Source organism: Candidozyma pseudohaemuli (genome assembly GCF_003013735.1).
Source record: "Candidozyma pseudohaemuli strain B12108 chromosome Unknown scaffold00001, whole genome shotgun sequence".
Lineage (NCBI taxonomy): Eukaryota > Fungi > Ascomycota > Pichiomycetes > Serinales > Metschnikowiaceae > Candidozyma > Candidozyma pseudohaemuli.
Window position 1 is genome coordinate 1,875,795 of NW_020194435.1, and position 19,577 is coordinate 1,895,371.

General features: G+C 46.2%; 4 protein-coding genes across 4 annotated transcripts; 2 read left to right on the plus strand and 2 right to left on the minus strand.

Annotated features, from left to right (window-relative positions):
* Positions 1–26: 26 nt before the first annotated feature.
* On the minus strand, positions 27–2,999 carry MIS12 (Mis12p; the record flags this gene model as incomplete). Its single annotated transcript, XM_024856280.1, has 1 exon — positions 27–2,999. One exon carries the CDS (start codon positions 2,997–2,999, stop codon positions 27–29), a length of 2,973 nt encoding a protein of 990 aa, XP_024715879.1.
* A 578-nt stretch (positions 3,000–3,577) lies between these two features.
* Positions 3,578–8,800, minus strand: BNR1 (Bnr1p; the record flags this gene model as incomplete). The annotated part of the gene is made up of 2 exons (XM_024856281.1): positions 3,578–5,736; positions 5,785–8,800. 2 exons carry the CDS (start codon positions 8,798–8,800, stop codon positions 3,578–3,580), a joined length of 5,175 nt encoding a protein of 1,724 aa, XP_024715880.1.
* A 1,632-nt stretch (positions 8,801–10,432) lies between these two features.
* C7M61_000856 (uncharacterized protein) lies at positions 10,433–14,703 on the plus strand (the record flags this gene model as incomplete). The annotated part of the gene is made up of 2 exons (XM_024856282.1): positions 10,433–12,415; positions 12,877–14,703. The coding sequence occupies 2 exons, from the start codon at positions 10,433–10,435 to the stop codon at positions 14,701–14,703; spliced, it is 3,810 nt and encodes a 1,269-aa protein (XP_024715881.1).
* Positions 14,704–14,839: 136 nt separating this feature from the next.
* C7M61_000857 (E3 ubiquitin-protein ligase listerin) lies at positions 14,840–19,497 on the plus strand (the record flags this gene model as incomplete). The annotated part of the gene is made up of 2 exons (XM_024856283.1): positions 14,840–19,389; positions 19,431–19,497. The coding sequence occupies 2 exons, from the start codon at positions 14,840–14,842 to the stop codon at positions 19,495–19,497; spliced, it is 4,617 nt and encodes a 1,538-aa protein (XP_024715882.1).
* Between the last annotated feature and the right edge of the window lie 80 nt (positions 19,498–19,577).

Genomic DNA, 19,577 nt, shown 5'->3' on the forward strand with positions numbered 1-19,577 from the left:
CTATTATGCCAATAAACTTATGCAAACTAAAACAATCCCTCAATCTCTCCGTCATCGTTCACCTCCACATTCATGTAACCCGCATGGGTGGGCAAGCCTGGGATGGTCATAATCTCGGCTGCAAGAGCATACAAGTAGCCAGCACCAGCACTACATCTGACCTCTCTAATAGGCACAGTGAATCCGGTAGGAACACCCTTCAATGCTGGATCGTGCGAGAGGGAGTACTGGGTTTTGGCAATGCAAATAGGCAACTTGTCGAAACCCTGTTGAGTGTAGGTCTCGATCTGCTTCTTGGCCAAAGGAGACAACTCAATTGCCTCGGCGCCGTACATCTTGGAGGCGATCGCCAACAACTTGTCCTCGACGGAAGAGTTGACATCGTACAAGAAGGTCTGGTCAGTGGTCTCATTCTTGGCAGCAGCATTGGCAACGGCTTCGGCCAACTTAAGAGCACCAGAACCACCCTCGGCCCAATGGGCAGAAGCAACAGCGTAGTCGGCACCAGCAGCCAAGGCCTCTTCTTGGATAAGACGGAGCTCGTTCTTGCTGTCGGTCTCAAACTCGTTGATGGCCACAACAACAGGGACGTTGTACTGCTTGATGTTGGAGATCTGCTTGGCCAAGTTGGCACAACCCTTTTTCAAGAATTCCAAGTTTTCAGTGGTGTACTCGGCGGGCAATTCCTGACCTGGCTTGACGTCGGAAGCACCACCGTGCAACTTCAAGGCTCTGGAGGTAGCAACAAGAACAACAGTGTCTGGAGAAACACCAGCGGCACGGCACTTGATGTTGAAGAAACGCTCACCACCCATGGTGAAGTCGAAACCGGCTTCAGTGATCACGAAACCCTTTTTACCGTTGTTGATAGGGTTGGCTGGGGAAGTCAACTTCAAGGCCAATCTGTCAGCAATGACGGAGGAGGCACCGATGGAGATGTTGGCGAAAGGACCAGCGTGAACGAAAACAGGAGTACCTTCGAGAGTCTGCATCATGTTAGGCTTGATGGCATCCTTCAAAAGAGCAGTAATGGCACCGGCACAGCCAATGTCCTCAGCAGTGATGGCAACTCCAGTGTCCTTTTGAGTACCAACAACAATCTTACCAACACGCTCTCTCAAGTCCTTGAGAGAGGTCGACAAAGCCAAGATGGCCATGATTTCAGAGGCAACGGTGATGTCGAATCCAGAGGTACGAGGTGGGTACTTGGCGGCCTCATTCTTGCCCTGACCAATGGTGATCTCACGAACAAACCTATCGTTACAGTCAACCACACGCTTGATGGTGATGGATTCAGGGTCAATGTTGAGCTTGGCGAACTTCTCGATTTCCTCCTCGGTCAAGTCGTCTGGGTTAGTCTTGCTGATACCCAACTTCTCCAAACGAGCCAACATCTGCTTGGTGAACAGACGCTTGCCCTTCTTGGCAGGCACCAAACGCTTGTAGAAACCCTTGGTGGTCTTGGAAGTAGCCTCGTGGAACATACGGGTGTCGACAGCAGCACACAACAAGTTTTGGGCGGCAGAAATGGCGTGGATGTCTCCGGTCAAGTGCATGTTGAACTCATCCATAGGAATCACCTGGGCGTAACCGCCTCCAGCAGCACCACCCTTGACACCAAAGGTAGGACCCATGGATGGCTGACGAACGTTGGCGATAGAGTTGAAGCCCAAGTGAGCACCAAGAGCCTGAGTCAAACCAATAGTGGTGGTGGACTTACCCTCACCCAATGGAGTAGGAGTGATACCAGCCACAAGAACAAAGTGTCCTCTAGAAGAGGCGTCGCCTTCAAGCTGCTCGTCCAAACGTTCAGCAACCTTCTTAGGGTCAACCTTGGCTTTGTAGTGGCCATAAGGCTCGAGCTCGGCTTCCAAGAGACCCAATTCTTGAGCAACCTTGGTGATTTTCTTTGGTTTCTGGGCACGGGAGATGTCAAAGTCAGATGGAACAGGGCGCTTGCATTCGAGAGGCAATGGCTTGAATTTGTGGTCGTGAGCCTTCTTGGCTTGAGCAATGGCAGCATCATACACATTGGAGCACAACATCGCCACAGTCATTGGGCCGACTCCACCTGGAACAGGCGTGATGTACGAAGCCTTTTTGGCCACCTCCTCGTAGGCAACATCACCGACGAGCTTCTTGCCGTTTTTGGCAGAAGAGTCCTCCTTGTAGTTAATACCGACATCGATAACCACGGCACCATCCTTGACCCAGTCAGCCTTGACGTATTCTGGAATACCCACGGCAGCAACAACCACGTCGGCACCACGAACAACAGAGGGCAAATCATAGGTATAACGATGGCACACAGTGACAGTACAATCTTCGTTTCTCAACATGGCTGCAACTGGGGTACCAACAATGTCAGAACGGCCAATCACCACAGCAGACTTACCACGCAATTGGACTCCGGTGGTCTTGATAAGCTCCATGATACCATTTGGGGTGCATGGCTTAAACTTGGGGTTACCACCACGCTTGGAGAGCTCTCCCACATTGAATCTGTCGAAGCCATCGACATCCTTCTCAGTAGCAACGGCGTTGGTAACTAACGTTTCATTGATGTGCTTGGGCAATGGAAGCTGGATCAAAATACCATTGACTTTAGGATCTTTGTTCAAGCGGTCAACCTCCTCAAGCAATTCCTCCTCAGTGAGGTCCTCATCGAATTGCACAAGCTTCAGCTGAATGTTGGAAATTTGGGCAGCCTTGAGCTTTGAACGCACGTAAGCGGAGGAGTCTGGCCTGCTACCGACCTGAATGATGGTCAACTGAGGCTTGAAGGTAAGTTGTTCGAAGGTAATACCGTCATTGGTGACGGGTAAATCAAGCGATGGGAACTGTTCACGGTTGTATTCAATGACCTTCTGAGCCACCTGGTGTTTGATAGACTTGGCCAATTTCGTTCCAGACACCACCACGGCATCAAGATACCTTGGGGTGCTATGAAGTTGTTTTCTGGCAGAGACCTGCCACGTTCTGGAGAATCTGGCCAACATGGTAGGTAGTTGGGGATTATTCAGTCCGGACCGATGAGCGTGTAGTTGGGGGAATTTAGTTCGCTAAAAAGCTAGGGTAGCCTTGTTTCGGTTGAAAAGAGAATCCGCAAATGAATCGAAAGATTTAAACAGAGATACGATTTGAGACAATCTGACCGTGGTATATGATGCATTGGAAAATTAATCAATAGGCATCTCGCTAGCTGCATACTGTGCAGTACGTGCTTAAGCAAGATTGGCCGGAAAAATTTTCTTCATGAGTCATTTGGGTGTCGGACTAGGTTAATCCGCAGGGCGAGTGCCCTATCAACACCCTCGACTCCAATTCGAATAAATATAGACACAATTTTGTGATTTGACCCCTCCAAGAGCCTCAGATCACGTCACAGACCAGATATCACAGATGACATGCCTTCGTTCATGTACAGTAAAGACGTTTTGACTCGGCTTCACTAGTGCTGCAGACAATGCCCGTTTCTTGACTCGGTTCTTGACTCTGTGACACCATCCTGTAGCGAACGCACCTCTTCGTATCTTGCGATGCATACTCTCTCCTCCATTTCACATGGCTTACCCTATTATTTTGCATTCTCAACACTTTCAGACAATATGGTCTTCGGGCTAGCGGACTCCTCTCTCACAACTTCTAATTGGTTAGGCGCTATCGCTTTTGGCAGCGAGATGTTCACCGGTGCGGCATGCCCAGACTCAATTTCCACAACAGAGTCACTTTCTGGGGTACCTTCCGAGGACCCTATCTCGATAACTTCCTCTGGTGCCTTATCAATATCTGCACGCTCAGCGTCGTTCTGCACCGAGTCACTTTCGGTTTTTGCAACCAATTCGTGCGGAGGTTGAGCAGGCTCTTCAACAATTGGGCTTGGTAGGGCGGCCGTAACATCTGGAGTGCTTCGTAAACGTTGCAACATACTTCTCGCTCTCACCATCACATCCTCTTCTTCAGTTTGTGGCGCATCCTTCTCCTGAACCTCACTAACTGGCATTCCATCTGCTGCAGACGTTGCATCCTGACCAGAGAGCAGCTCCGATGTTTTTGTGCCATTTTTGGAGCCGTACAATTCAGCAAGCACTTTACCATGTCTCTCTCGTGCCCTGCTCTTCTCTCTAGGAGCTCCCGATTTGAGCTGGCGTAAGAGCTCATCAACAGCAGCAACACTAGTCGAATCATCCTCACCTCCCGCTGCATCCAAGTCATCGTCATCATCGTCATCATCTTGGTGATTTGCTTGATCTTCCAATTGCTCCAGGCCCGCCTGTTGTGATGCTTGTTTGGAATTCTTCTCACCGTTGGCGCCAGCCCGTTTCGACATCTTGCTCTTCTCTCTCTTTTGAATAGCCTGCTTCTTGATTTCATAGGCTCTCTCTTCTTCCTCTCTCTGGACGTTTTCAGCGTGAACTTGCTTGAACTGGCTGACGAAGGCTGCAAATTTTGCAAAAAAGGTGTTCCTGCTATTGCTGTCATCAGGCTTTTCATCGAAATATATCATCAAGGCGCTGTGATCTTCGACGGTTTTGCGAAGCTGCTCAATAAGCTGATGGGCATTTTCTTTGGCAACAATAAGGGGTCGCCTGATTACACGAAGAATCTTATCCTCTGGATGGAATATGGAAGGATCCTTCAAATTACCCTTCTCCAACGAAACAAGGGTGTTGGTTATATTCCTCTCGTATTCCTCACAGTCCTTCTCAATCTGCTCAACACTGATATTGTGCATCTGATTAAGGACATTCAATTCGTCGACAAACGAGCCCCATTCTGAGAATTTATTTCTGACAATCCTCTCCACATAATGGAGGAATGTCATGGTGTTGGAGTTATCCTTGAGGAATTTCAATCTCTGCAAAGTATCGAGCTTGAATCCCAGCGCTTGTTTAGCATCATCATTCATGTAGTTCACAACCTCAAGAATCAATCCAAGAACGTGTTTGAGATTTTCACTTTCTTTGATTGCCTTCACTGTATTGTCTATCATGGTCAATTTATTCCTCAAATCCTCAAAGTCTTTCTTGTACGTTTGAGTGACAAGGAGAGCTCTGGACCGTGACTTCCAATAGTGTCGCATATTGTAGATCTCAAGGAACACTTTGTCAGCCCTTTCAAGATCATCACTAGGTTTGGAGGCTTTCGACTCAGGATCGCTAAGGTCTCTTGAGTAGGGAACAAAATTTCTGAACTTGGACTCTGAAAAATCGTTGAAAATCTCGGAAGTGAAGAACTCAAGAACGCTTATGTTATCGATAATGTCCTTGTCGCAATGCAAAATCTTGAGGGCAAGGTCCTCCGCAGAAACATTATTGTACATGTGCAAATAGATACCAAATTGATGAGCAATATCTCGAGGAATGAGTGTTTCTTTTGCCTTTGCTGCTTTCTTAACAGCGTTGACATTGACAGCTTTCTTCTTTGGAATTTCTTTCACCTTGAAGTGTGTTTGCACTTCGTTGTATGCGCCATGTGTCTCGAGCTGCTCTAGAATGACCTCCTTCTTGATATCAGCCCAGATTGTAGATGTCGTATCATTGACATTGTTAACATGGACTGGCTTAAGCTTCACAGCCAGTTTTTTCCTTGAGGATGCAGCGGCTGTCGCTTCATCAATGGTTTTAGAGCCTTCACTGTCATTCTTTCCACCTGTCAAGTTAGGAGAAAGTAAGTCAGGTGCTAGAGGAGGTGGTGGAGGAGGTCCAGTCAGGGTATCAGGTGATGCAATGAATCCTGGTAATGGCGGTGGGGGTGGAGGGCCTGAATTTTCACCCAGCTCACTCGAAACACCAATAAAGGCGGGTAATGGAGGAGGTGGAGGCGGCGGCGGTACCCCAGAGCCATTGGTACCTGCTAGCATTGGTGGGAGTGGAGGCGGTGGAGGTGGAGGAGGGCCAGGAGCAGTTGGCTTGGATGAATCGGGGAGGAACGAAGGAAGCTTGGGAGGAGGCGGAGGCGGTGGAGGTGGGGGTGCTGCCTGATTAGCGGCTCCAGCTTTATTAGCGAGGAGTTTTCCAAAGTCTGGAAATTCTTTAGTGAGCTTATGGCTGCTATCAGTCTCCTTATGTGGAGAAGCGGTACCATCATCATACTCACCTAACCCACCTTTTGCACCTAGAGCTATTAAGTTGTCTTCACTCTTCAGATCACCAAGATGCCCCGTGAGATTGCTTGTTACCTTCGACTTCTTCAAATTGGTATTCCTGGATTTCTGCCTTGATAACTTGTATTCGAGCTCATCTAACACAACTCCTTGTGCGCCACTGCTGGGATTTGACTTGTCATTTGCTGAAAGGGAAGAAAACAGTGCTCTAGTGAACAGACTTCTGCCACCATCTGAAGGCTTTCTGGATCTTTGCAAGTCAGCGTCGAGGCGTTTGATCGTGTTCAGCATGAGGTTTATCTGTTTTTCTTGTGATATGATTGTGATCTTCAGTCTCTCGAGTTCCTTCTCCAAACGGCGCACATGGTAGCTGTCGGTTTCTGTAGCAGTGGTTGCTTGAGGCGTGGCTTTGCTTTCTCTCAATTCGACGATTTCACGTTTGAGCGCTTCCACTTCCATGACAGCACGACGAGCAGTGTCATCGCTCTCCAATCGGTCAATGAGCTTTTCCAAAGTGACGTTGACAATCGAGTCGGATTTGGAATGTCCTAGATCATCATCAATGAGATGATCTGCGACGAGGTCAAGAATATTGAAAAGTCGCTTAGACTCATCCTTTGGTCGTGACTTCCTGATGTATCTCACTCTCTCCAAGAATGAATTCATTTGATTATGGTCCCCATTAAACTTGGTAGGATCAATTAGGTCGTTGTCGAGCTTGGTTCGGATGTCACTTAATGACGAATCCATCGAATCTGCATCATTCTCAGAATCGATTCTGAACAGAGATTCCATCAAGAAGTTGGAATAGTCTCCTTCAGCAAGACTATCATAATGAGCTATGTGCCTCAAGATTCCCTCATCATTAAACCTCTTGACCTTTTCAAGGATTTTATCTAATCTGCTGTCGGAGAATTCTTTTCGAAGCACGATACGATCTTTGGGCCTCTCACAACGTCCAAGTAGTTGGTTGATGAAGATAATTGTCACTAAAAGGTACTCTTTCAATATACCTTCGTGCAATGAACGATGCTGTTGAGCTGTCTGAAGATGTTGATCTAGCGTAGATTCCAAAGCGTTCATCCATGGTTGGAACCGAACAAACATGAGGAACTTATCTTGAAGCTTGCGAAACTCATCCATAAGGTGAGGAAAGAAGTTGAAGTCCTCAAAATGTGTCAAGTAGATGAGGAGCTCGGTTGCGAGTATTCTTGTTTCAATACTTGGGGATAATAACGAAAAGGGCAAACTTCTCACGACTTGAAGATGCTCTTGGTTGATCAAATTGGGAGCAAATGATATCTTCAGGATTTTATCATTTGATGGATCTGTTGCCATTAACGTTTTAAGACATTTACAGATAATCTTTTCCTTTTCGAACTCATCGTTCGACTTAATGCTCTTTTGGTTGATCTGCTTGAGTAAGTTTGCTAACGCAGACTCACCCTGCTGTTCACGAAATTCTTTCACCCACTTATTGAGACTGACAAGACGTTTATCCAACTTCTTGAAATCTTTCGCTTGCAAGGAGTTACGAAGAATCTGTCTTATGAACCAAACAGGAGAGCCTTTCTTCGCGTTAGAAGTCACTGTGGGGGATGCAACACTAGGCATTGGGGTATGCAATGTGCGATTCAGAGAATCTGAGTGGCGTTCTCGTTGAGTATTGGAGCTTGACCTGCTTGGGGTCTTTGTATCGAGCTTAAGGGGTTTAGCTTCCACAGAGATGGTAGCTTCTTGGAGGAGTTGTGGAAGATCGAATGCAGCGTTAGTTTCACCCTCACTAAGTAGAAGCTCCCACTTTCGTTTAAGGGGAGTTTGCTTGAAGGAGTCTTCTGGAAAGACCCTAATGGAAAGTAATTTCTCGAATAAATGTTCCACCACGGCGGGCTCAGGCATTTGGTCGATGTGGGATGTAACGACATGGAAGGAATGCAAGGAATTAGATATTATGGCCTTCGAGCTGGGTGTATTGTAGCTGGCGAGGATGTTGGAGCTTGAATTGGAGCGTTCCTTTGGCTTTGAATACAAAGGCGCCGGAGGGCCCAATTTGGCTATGCTATTGGGAGCTTCAAAAGTGGAGCTGCTTATGCTTTGGGATCGGGGGATTTGCGAGTCTGGGAAGCTGGTGGATCTAGGTTTCGGATCGAGGGAGCTGAAGCTTGCGGCACTATCATTGGCCGAGCTCATGATGTGTTCCGTGAGTGCTAAGTCTACCAGCTGGAAGTTGCCTCTTGATGAAGACCGTGACATCACAGGACTGTGAGCAGTAACGGGGCTGACGCTGGTCCACTCGCTCATCACATTGGTATGAACAGGAGCCAAGGCAGGAGCCTTTGGTTTCGATCTAAAGTCATCAGATCCAAACAGAACCCGTTGTGGCAGCTCCAGGACCGTAAAGGAGTCTTTCCTCGGTAGGTACCTGACCTGAGTTGGTTCCGTCAGATCTGCCACAGCATTGTAAGATATAGCTTGGAAAGCATTCTCTTCCGGCAGCGGTTCCTGTGGCCTGGACAGCTTTGGCGGCAGTGCCAGTCCCGAGAGAGACTCCTGGTTGAATTGAGTAGCTAGGTTGAGCCTGGATGCTGTTCTGCCCAATTTCCGTATCGATTTGGCAAAGACATTCATTTTATTGGGCCGAGCCGAAACCGGCAGCGAGAGAGAGCTCAGATCGTTTTCAGAGCCCTCATTCATCTTGTAGAATTGGGTTTCTACTGCCCAGCTGGTGTGGATGTTTCAGAACCGATGTCTGGGACAGGAACCAGGAAGCGCACGATACAGATCATAGAGGAAAGTGGCCCCATGCACGAAAATTTTAGGAAATAAAGAAAAAAGTTTATTTTGATTTACAAGGCCAAGGCGAGAGAGCTTCATCTCGAATGAATTGCGTAAAAGTGAAGGGTGTTCCCGAGGTTCCCATGACGTTGCTACCATGTGGTTATCAGAACGGCTGCGAAATACGAAGGTTCAAGCAGCAAGGGGCAAGGGGGGCAAACAAAATCCCCAATTTCAACTAGCAATTGAGCTTCCAACCCTCAAGTTGCCAAACAGCTCTTGATTGGCCCAATGGCACCACTTCCAGCTCCTTCTTCATCCATGGCTTGGTTATCAGCGCGATACAATGGACGCTTGGGTGCAAAATCTGTACTCAGCGGCTGCGAATCGCTGCTTTGTTATCAGTGGTATAGACTTTTGAGGGGTGGCAGTGAGATGGCTTTGGATGGCTATGTGGTACCTGCATTGCTGACGATTGCCGTTCTGAAGACGAGTATAAGTTTTCTGTGGAAGTGGCTGATAAGCGATTCCTGACATGTGCGGCCTTTGTTGCGATTTTCTGGGACCAAAAGGCTGGGCGTGGATGAGCAGGTTTTGTGAGTGACCTTCTAGAATTGGAAGTGTTGTGAATGAAGAGAAGGAGGCGCCGAACGCTTTCAGATCAAGCTGCAAGCATGCAAGCATCTATAAGATGCTTTGAAGCGAACCAGAGAGGCTCCTTATTTTAAAAAGGTTCTCCGATAATTCTCTTGGATCTGTAAAAGGCTTCATTTTGGTGAATAACTGTAGATCAACCGTTCACAGGCGCCACGATAGGATACTTCTATCTGACTGATCCACCTTGGCTGCGAAATAGGGCTGGTCGGTCCCTCAAGTAATTTCACATTCAATGAACATGCCTTGGAAGATAGGATGCTCACATCTCAAATAAACCACCAATGCAAAGTTCATCGCTTCCATTCTCTCATTACTGGACTTAGGCATGGTTGTTTTGGAAGGACTTGACTCGACGCATTCTGGCGCCGCGGTGATGCGTTCCTCTCGCGGTAGGCCCTAACGACGAGTATGGCCCATCGTTCCGTGCAAACAAAGCAAAATTTTTCTGTCTCTTCTACCTAACCATCTAGCTTCTTCAAAGGAAAATGTTAAAATTCAAAAATTTTCAAAAGAACCCCCCTCATCTCATGGCAATTGCTCACTTCGCTGGTGAGCAACACCACGGCACCAGCGCCAGGCTCGCGCGGCTGCAAACAAACTCCCCCCACCACCACTCATCAATTCCCCCATTCAAGCAAAAATCTCACAACTTTATTGGTTTCATTGGAAAATTTGACATCGCTTTTCTCCCAAATCCACTTTTTATTTCTCAGCTTTTCCACCAAAAACGCCACATTTCCCGCCATGACGCCCTGGCCATTTGTTTGCCTGGCGCCGCGACTATTTGTTTAGGCCTGCCCGGCCGCGATTCTGCCCCAGCGCTGGCGCCAGACCCAACTCTCACTGTTATTTCTGCCCCAGGCTTCTTCCCGCACTTGTTTACCTTCTGCCACCATGAGAACCAGCAACAAGAAACCGGCTGGGAAACGGCAGCAGCTGATCGCCAGCTTTTTTGCGGCGGCTCCGGGTCGAAAACAACAAACTACTCCTGAAAAGGTCCTTGCTGGTAGGGCATCCTCGAGACTTTCGTCTATCACAACCTCCAAAGGTGCATTTGATGAGTTTGGCTCCTCCGATACATCCTTCGGGCTGCCTGAAATGAACAATTTCAGCAATCCGGTTCTTTCCAAGTTGTCCAGATCGGCCTCCGCCACTGGTCTGCCAGAAAGGCCCAGGTCCGCTCTGCCCACAAAAGAGTTGTTTGTTGTGGCTGATTCAGATGATGAGAAAGAAAACAGAGTCCCCGGTCCTGCCAAAAAGGTCACTCTAAAACGGTCAGGCTCCTCCAGCTTGACTGAATTGTTCAATGGCTCAAAAAAGCCAACAAGAAGACCACAGCAGCCTCTGTTTACCCAGCCTCCACCTACACTGGCTGAGGGTAAGATGATAAGACTCAGTGACGAGCAGAGAGCAATTGTGAACTACGTGGTGCACAAGCAAGAAAACGTCTTTTTTACAGGTTCTGCCGGTACCGGTAAGTCGGTGGTGCTTCGGCACTTGGTGCAAGAGTTGTGTAGAAAGCACGGCCTGATCAATGTGGGTGTTACCGCATCAACAGGGTTGGCTGCATGCAACATCAACGGCCAAACGGTACACAAGTTTTTGAGCATAGGGTTGGGCACAGGCAGCCCGCAGGATTTGGCTAACAAGATCAAGAAGCAAGGTACTGCCAGGAGAAAATGGCGCTCGATCAAGGTTCTCATCATCGATGAGATCTCCATGATTGACGGCAACTTGTTTACAAAGATCGACCAGGTGGCACAAATCTTGAGAAATTCACAGCAGCCGTTCGGCGGTATCCAGGTGGTTTGCACTGGTGATTTTTTCCAGCTCCCTCCGGTATCTCGAGACAGACTGAGCCAGTACTGTTTCCAGAGTCCATCTTGGGCAAGAGCAATGACGCATACAATCACTCTTACACAAGTCTTCCGTCAAAAGGGCGATACAGAGTTGATTGACATGCTCAATGCCTTGCGTAAGGGCGAGTTGGACGGCACCATGGTGATGAAGTTTCATCTGCTACTGCGCAAGGTCCACTACACAGATGGCATAGAACCTACGGAGCTCTTCCCTACAAGGCAAGAGGTCAAGAGGGCTAACGAATCGAGATTGCATCAACTCCCAGGAGTGTCACAAAGGTATGTGGCGAAGGACAATGAGCTGGATCCATACCTACGGAAGTTGTATGAGAACTTGATGTGCGAGGAAGTTCTTGAATTGAAGGTCGGCGCTCAAGTTATGTACTTGAAAAACCATCCTGATGATGTGGTGGTTAACGGGTCGATTGGCACGGTTTTGGGTTTTATCGGCGAGGGGCTATGGGGTACAGTATGTCAAATATTTGGCGTCAGAGAGCTTTTGGATGCATCGCCTGAGTTCGTTCTCTTGGTCAGGCTTGTCTGTGGGTTAGTGGGCAAAAGTGAATACACGGACGAGCAAAGAGCAATGTTTGCAGGCTTGCCGTCCGAGTGGAAGTCAAAGATGAGTAAAATGGCCGCAGAAGCTTTTAAAGCCCCAGCGTCAGACGCACTATTACCTATTGTGAACTTCCGTACGTCTTCAGGATACGCATTGATAATGGTGCGCCGCGAGGAATTCACCGTTGATCCCGGCAAGGCAATGAACTTTCTGGAAAAGAAAGATGGTATGATAAGAGAGCAGCTTCCACTTCTTCTAGCATGGGCCATGTCGATCCACAAGGCGCAAGGCCAGTCGATAGATCGACTCAGAGTTGACTTACGTAAGATTTTTGAAAAAGGTCAGGTCTATGTTGCTCTTTCTCGAGCCACCTGCAAAGACCACTTGGAAATTCTCAACTTCGATCACCGACGCATTGCGGTTTCCAAAGAAGTTCGAGATTTCTACGACTCCTTGGAGGTTCACAAGAGCTGAAGGAGTCAGGTTCTCCACTCCGATTCGGGTCAGAGTCAAATGCGGGAGTGCTTATCCAGCTACAATCTCCCTAACTAAATTGCATAATATACAGCATTATACCTCGCCGGCCAAAAGATTTTGGCGGGGCGACCGGGTGCATATTCCAAGATGGAAAAATCGGACTTTTTAGGTACTATTTTGCCGGGCGGTCTCTGACTCCTTCACATAGCGCTCGGTATACGGCGCCGTACCTCACTGCGGAAAAGACGATAAGAGCGGTATATTTACCAAACCAGATGCGGTGAAGCTGCCACGATATTCATGTCTTCCAGGAGGAATTGCTCCGTCTCGTATGTTTAAACTTTTGTGTCTTTAGATCTCTACTAACCCCAGATGCCTCAACTGCAGAGTCAAGAAGGTATGCTTCTTTGTTACTAAATGTGTTGATCCATACTAACCGATAGCGAAGATGTGATGGTGAGGAGGTCTGTTCGAACTGTCGCAAACATGGACTCAAGTGTGAGAGGCCTGAAGACGATAAGCGAAGTGTGAGATTGACCACCACAGAAACCCAAAAGCTCCGTAGCTTGGCATCGCTGCTTCAGAGCACCTTGTCCAGAGTCCACAGTGTGGCCTTTCAAGATAAGCAAATTTCCAGTGAAACGATTCTCGAAGAGATAAGACGGCTTCTTGAACCTTCCATAAATAAAACTGAGGGTGTGGAAATGCCGGCAAAGAGAAAGCTTCCGGTGTCGATAGGTGCCACCAGTGGAGGCAGTTACTCCATCTTTGGACCCACCTCAGCGTTCTACAACTTGGTGGATATGTCGAACAACTCAGATTCCGCTGATCCCTTCGACAATATGCTTATGAACTCGTCGTCATTGATCACTTGCCTCGAGAACTTCTTTAAGTATCAGTACCCAGACATCGCAACCTTTATTCACAGAGAGAGTTTCCTTAACGATTTTCTACATCCACTGAATTTTAGGGGCTACTGCTCCGAAGAGCTCATTTATGCAATCGCAGCGTTAGGTGCAAAGTGCTCTGAAGACGAGAATTTACGTGGATTGGCGGGCTCCTTTTTCGAAACGTCCAAGACGAAAATATTCTCAAAGAAGATCTGTGTTCCCCACGTCAATACCCTTCAAGCACTTCTTTGTCTTTCCCTTTATGAGCTAGGCGACGGCAATGCTTCCGCAAGCTGGATGTTGTCGGGTATGGCATTCAGAATGGGGTACGATTTGGGCTTTCAGTTGAATCCACAAGACTGGGCAATTGAACAAGGCACAGGCGAGGCTCACCAGGCTATTATCACAAACCTGGACGTGATGATCCGTTCTCGTGTTTATTGGGGTTGTTTTGTGTTTGATCACTTTGTCAGTCTTCTAATGGGACGACCAGTCACGGTGAGAAAGTCTGAAGCAACAATTCCGTCCAGTGAGCATCTACCGAACTCTACTGGTATTGACAATTTCATCTTCCAGCCCACAAAAGACCCGTCCAGTGTGGAGAATATCGATGCCTCACAGTCATTGGTTTCTTTGTGCTCGTTAAGTGAGTGCATCGGCCTGGTTCTCACGGAGATTTTCTCAAAGGACTCAGCGGGTGATGATATGTCTTATCTTACCAAACGAAAGATCCACGACTTCAATCAGTATTTGGCGGAGTGGAGGAGCAAAATTCCAGTGGAGATGCGTTGGAACCGAGCTACCTTGAAGAGACAAAACTACAATCCCACAGTACTGAATTTCAGACTTTACTATTATATCTTGATTTTGTGCTTGAACAGACCGTTCATGAACATAAAAGTGGAAGATAACCCATCACATTCATTATGCAATTCTGCCATTTCTGAGCTTGCCATCTGTCTCGATAAGTTTAACATGTCAGGAATTCCACCCTCAATCCTCGTTGTCTACCTGTCGATCCTAGGAATTAGTGTCACTTTATTAAAGATTCACTCAAATCCTATCATGCTGGTATCAGACCAGGACATCGACAACTTGAAAGTGTATTATACGACGATCTCGAGATCGTGCCAGAACTGGAAGCTCGCCACGCGCTCACTTCTTTACTTGAAAAAGAAAATAGCAGAGTTGGGACTCAATGACCTCAACAAGATCTTTACGTCCGCAGCTGAGGCCTACCAAGAACATCATTCGCAGACCGATTGGGACCAACTCTTCGACGGCATGGACGCCAATATGGACTGGGCGTTATCAGATAATGTCTTCTCGAACTTCTTCGACTTCCTTAACACAGACGACGTAACCCGCGTCAATCCGTGAATGTACAATATAAAAAAATACTGGCTAGATTTCGCAGCCAGTTTTTCGCAACCAAACTGTACTGTAGGTCTAAGTGTGTGCGAATTTCTCAGTGCCGTAGGTCGTCATTTGCCATCATCTTTCCTGAGACAGCTAAATGTCATTCAAAAGCTCATCTTCGTCAGGCGATTTGGGTTACAATGGCTTTCCTGTATCATTGAGCTACTTTGTGGCTGCACCAGAGGTGCTGGTCATCGAAGATCCAAATATAGCAGTACTCTTCAAGGCGTTATCAAAGAAGAACTCCGTCACCAAGGAGAAAAACCTTACTGATTTGGTCAAAGTTTTCAATGACTCATCTTGCACAATCACAGATTCCGTGATCATGTGCTGGATCCAGCAATATCCAAAGTTAGCACTTGATAATTCCAAGCCTGTCAGATTACTTGCGCATCAGGTTCAAGGCAACTTGCTAAGAAGAGTGGGTGGCAAGGAGTTTGGTAAGTACTTGAAAAGCACGATCCCACTATGGCTTCTGAGTCTTTATGATCCTGACTCTCCTGTTGCCAATGGCTCCTACAAAGAGCTTCTCGAGAGCTTCAATAATGAGAAGGAACGGGTTGATGTCAAACTTTGGCATGTCTTTTGTGAACAGATTATTAACTTCATCCACACCATAATTTGTGTGGAGTCCGACGAAAGCTTGTCTGATCTCAGGTATGTGAAGAAGGAGGACTCGGTTGCCAAGTATGAGAGGGCCCTTGTTGGAGCAGTATCAATGCTTCGAAAACTTATCGACATGAGTAATAATGATACGTCCTTTGTACTCACTGCTGATTCTAAGAAGCAAGTGAAAGACATTTTACATCTGGAGGAGCTCTGGGGGCCATTGGCTTCCTGTTCTGATTCGGAGACTATTAATGTTGGTCTCTTCAAAACATACCTTGCACTCCTAAAGACCATCTTTCACCTCAATAAGAATCATCCTTCCCCATTCACAGCCGCTTTAGACGATGTCAAAGGCCTCTACAAACTTGTCAGCAAGAAGTTCATTAAGAATGTCAAACTCAAGGAAACTGAAAAGACTCAGTCTATCATCTACTCAAATGTTATCATCCAATTTTGGGACACCTTGAATGTCTTGACGACGTTTTCCAGCATGGATGCAGAGGATAATAAAAATCTAAAAATTAAGAAAAACTTCTGGGAATTGGCTGGATCGAAGGCTCACTCTCGTCTCATGGACTATATTAAATTGGGTCCTTGCAACTCTGATCCCATATATTATAACGTGCTCAAAGCATTTTTCAAAAACGCATCTCAGGTGGAATACAAAGCTGAGTCTGATGATGTGTTTTTAGACTTCGCGTCCAATAAGCATATTAAAAGCATCAATAAAGCTTTATTGTCACAATTCATAAAGCTAAACACATTGCCTTACAAGAAGTCTGCAATTGGTTGCATATTTACATTGCTAAGTCTATCGTCGGCTAAGAGCACTCTTGAGCTTAAGATGGAAGCATACTTGACAGCTCTAGATGGGCTCTCTGCAAGATCAAGACAAGCAGACGCAAGTACAAAAAATGAAGCGATTGAGTTGCTTGCCTCTTACTGTGAAAACTTAAAGTTTGATGAGATGGGCGAAGAGATATGTGATTATATAACTCGCAGCGGTACTTTCACTCTTGCGGGCCATTCGTTCAAAAGTGAGTTTGATCAAGTGGTACCCACCTATGTTGCCACTCTCAATGTTGAACAAAGCAACAAGTTGGCAGATAGTGTACTTCTTGCATTGCTGGACATCTTCGAGATCCTGCAACAAACCAAAGCATTCGAAGTTTTGATTTGTTGTCTTCAGAAGGGATTTAGTCAGGAGGCTAAGGAGTGGATGCCATTGCTTCCTTCATTTTGCACTCCTAATTTTACGAGACTTCCTTTTGAAGTCCTTCGCCTTATCCTCAAAGCCAACGTCGACTGGGTTGATTATCAGGAATTGATAAGTGATATTTTCACGAAAGTTTCAACGGATGTCAAGAGTGCATTGCCTGAACTTCTCCAAATCTTGAAGCAGACGGAGACAATATCAGAAAAAGACATTCCTGAGGTAAAAGAGTATTTGGAATCGTTGTCAGCTGCTAATACAGACTCATCGCAGGGAAACGAAATGGTCTATAATTACATTGACGACCCAAAAATTCTTCGGAACCTTATAATTTCTCCTGCTGTTCGAGCTAACCCAAAGCAATTTATTGACGCTACGATCACGAGGAAGATAAATTTGCGGGATCTTGAAAGTGATTTTGAGGGAAGCATTTCTGAAATAATTCTCCAAGGTTTGACAACCGTGGATGCGAGCCGTCTTGCCTCCTTCTTGGAGCTCATAGGTGATGTACCATTTATTGCACATACGCTCTACACTGGTATGGAGAAATCTGACTCAAAATTTGACGAAGTTACAAACTTTTTATCGCAATTCCCCAATTACTTTCCAATGAAAGAGATTTCGGAGAGAGTTAGCAAAGCAACAGGCTTAGTGGACATTACCACCGTTGCTATATCAAATCCTATTTTTCAAAACGTTCACTTGGCTAGTCAATCTACAGAAGATCCTATTTTAGACCGCTTTGTTGTCGGCACGGCAAAACTTCTTGCATCGCATCTCGATTCCACCCAGAGCTCTGCGACGGACTTAATAGCAGTGGCCATTTTGGTGAGCGAATACATCGATGATTATTTGTTTTTGGCCAAATCAAACCAATCTATGCTGTCTATCTTGAATGATAAAGCACAATTGGACACCTCGATCAAACGTCATGTGTTCGTCAGTTCGAGCAACCCTGCCGATTTTTTGAATGGACAGATAGAAGGTTCATCAATCGAAAATCATTTGTTGAATGTTATATCAGCGGAGGGTCCCTTTAACAAGTCCCAAATCTTCTTCGCTCGCTATGTGACTCGCCATCTTGCCACAAGTTTTGAGGTAATGTCTTTCAAGGAGTTCGAATCTCTTGATTTGAAACTCACAAAGCTCGCTCGTCAACCTCTTCTCTTAGCCTCTTTCTTATCATCGGCCACTAAGTTTACTGGCGTGTCGAAAAAGTTCGACAGATTGAGAAGTTTTGTGTTCGCAGAAATCCTTGGTGTTAAGTCTTCGCCTGATATTCTCGATCTGGGTAAGACATGGCTCTCCTTGGCCATAAACTTCCTTAATGTTGATCATGATGAAAGTCCCCAGTACGAGGTATTGCCTCCACACAAGATGGGCTTGCTTATTAACCATATTTCCGAGTGGTTGGATTCTGACATTGCCTACGATGACGATTTTCATGTTATCAGAAGTCTATTGGCTCTTTTCTTTTCGAGTTTGTTGGCCGAGCACTCAAACGCCGTTTCTGAGAAATGCTGGGAAGTTGCTTACGACTTGTGCCTTAATAATCTCAGCACTGCTCAGCTTGCAGTTTCAAACATTGAATTGCGATTCTTCACCATCAAGCTTGCGGCCACTTTCTTGAAGTCAGCAGATGAGCAAGGTAATTGGAAGGAGACGAGAAAGTCTCTAATTGAGGAGATTTGTGATCTCATCCTGAACCAAGAAGTTGAAAGAAATGATGAACAGCGTGACAACCAGGCCATCAAAATGACCAACGAGATTGTGAGAAGAATCATGAGCGGCAATTGCGTTCCCGATTATCTCATTGCTGACAATCTGGAGAAGTTTTATAAGATTATCCATAACTCAACCTTCGTGGATATGCAAAGAATTTCTACAATGCTTTTGCAGAGACATATTTTGTCAACTCGAGATGAATTCGTTGTCGAATACCAACTTAACAAATCCAATTTGGGAGACTCTCTGGAGAACCTAGCCGAGGCGAAGTTACCCACACAGCTCATTAACTCAGTAACCGAGTTTGGAGAGGATCTCGAAACATCAATTGGAAAAGAAAGGGATCATATTGTGACATCTTACTTGTGGAGTTGGCTTTTGATCTTTGCGTTCTTTAAAGATTCGACTTATGGAATTCGAACAGACTACATCAATCAACTTAAAGAGCACAAGTCAATTGAGCATTTGTTGAATGTTATTTTCGACCATGTCGACGTTGCAGATTCCAAATTTTTAAAGACTTTGGTTGACGGAAATTCGGAAAACGCTATTCGAGTCGACCCTGAGAACTGCAAGATTTCAGATTATTCAGTTGCAACTGGCTGTGTGGGCGAGGATCTCTTGTACGAGATGAAGTTCTTGCTCGTTCACCTCTATTTGATGTGTCTACAATACCTAGGCTCTCACAGCCAACAGTGGTTCAGTGAGCTTAGAGACTTGCAATTGAAAAGGCAAATTGAGAAATTCTCGGTCAAATTCATCTGCCCTATTCTCACCTCCAGAATGTTGAGTGAGGTAGATAGTACTAAGCGCAAACTCACAGACAATGATGAAAACCTAAGCATCAAGGTTAACCAAGTCACCAACGAAATCAAAACCATCTATTTGATCGATGAGCAGAGAATGGAAATGGTTGTCAAAATACCGGAGTCATTTCCCCTTTCTAGCGTCCTGGTTCTGGGTCCTTTGCGCTTGGGAGTCAAGGAAAATCAATGGAAAGCTTGGTTGTTGGCCTCCCAGCGTGTCATTTCCCTCACAAATGGCTCCATCACAGATTGCATTGAGTTATTTAACAGAAATGTCAACTTACATTTCTCAGGGTTTGAAGAATGTGCAATCTGTTATTCGATCTTGCATCAAGACCACTCTCTACCATCCAAAACTTGTCCTACTTGTCTGAACAAATTTCATGCTGCCTGTCTTTATAAGTGGTTTAAGAGTTCTGGAAGCAGTACATGTCCATTGTGTCGTACAGCATTTAATTTCAGCCGAGCTTCAAGAGCTTGAA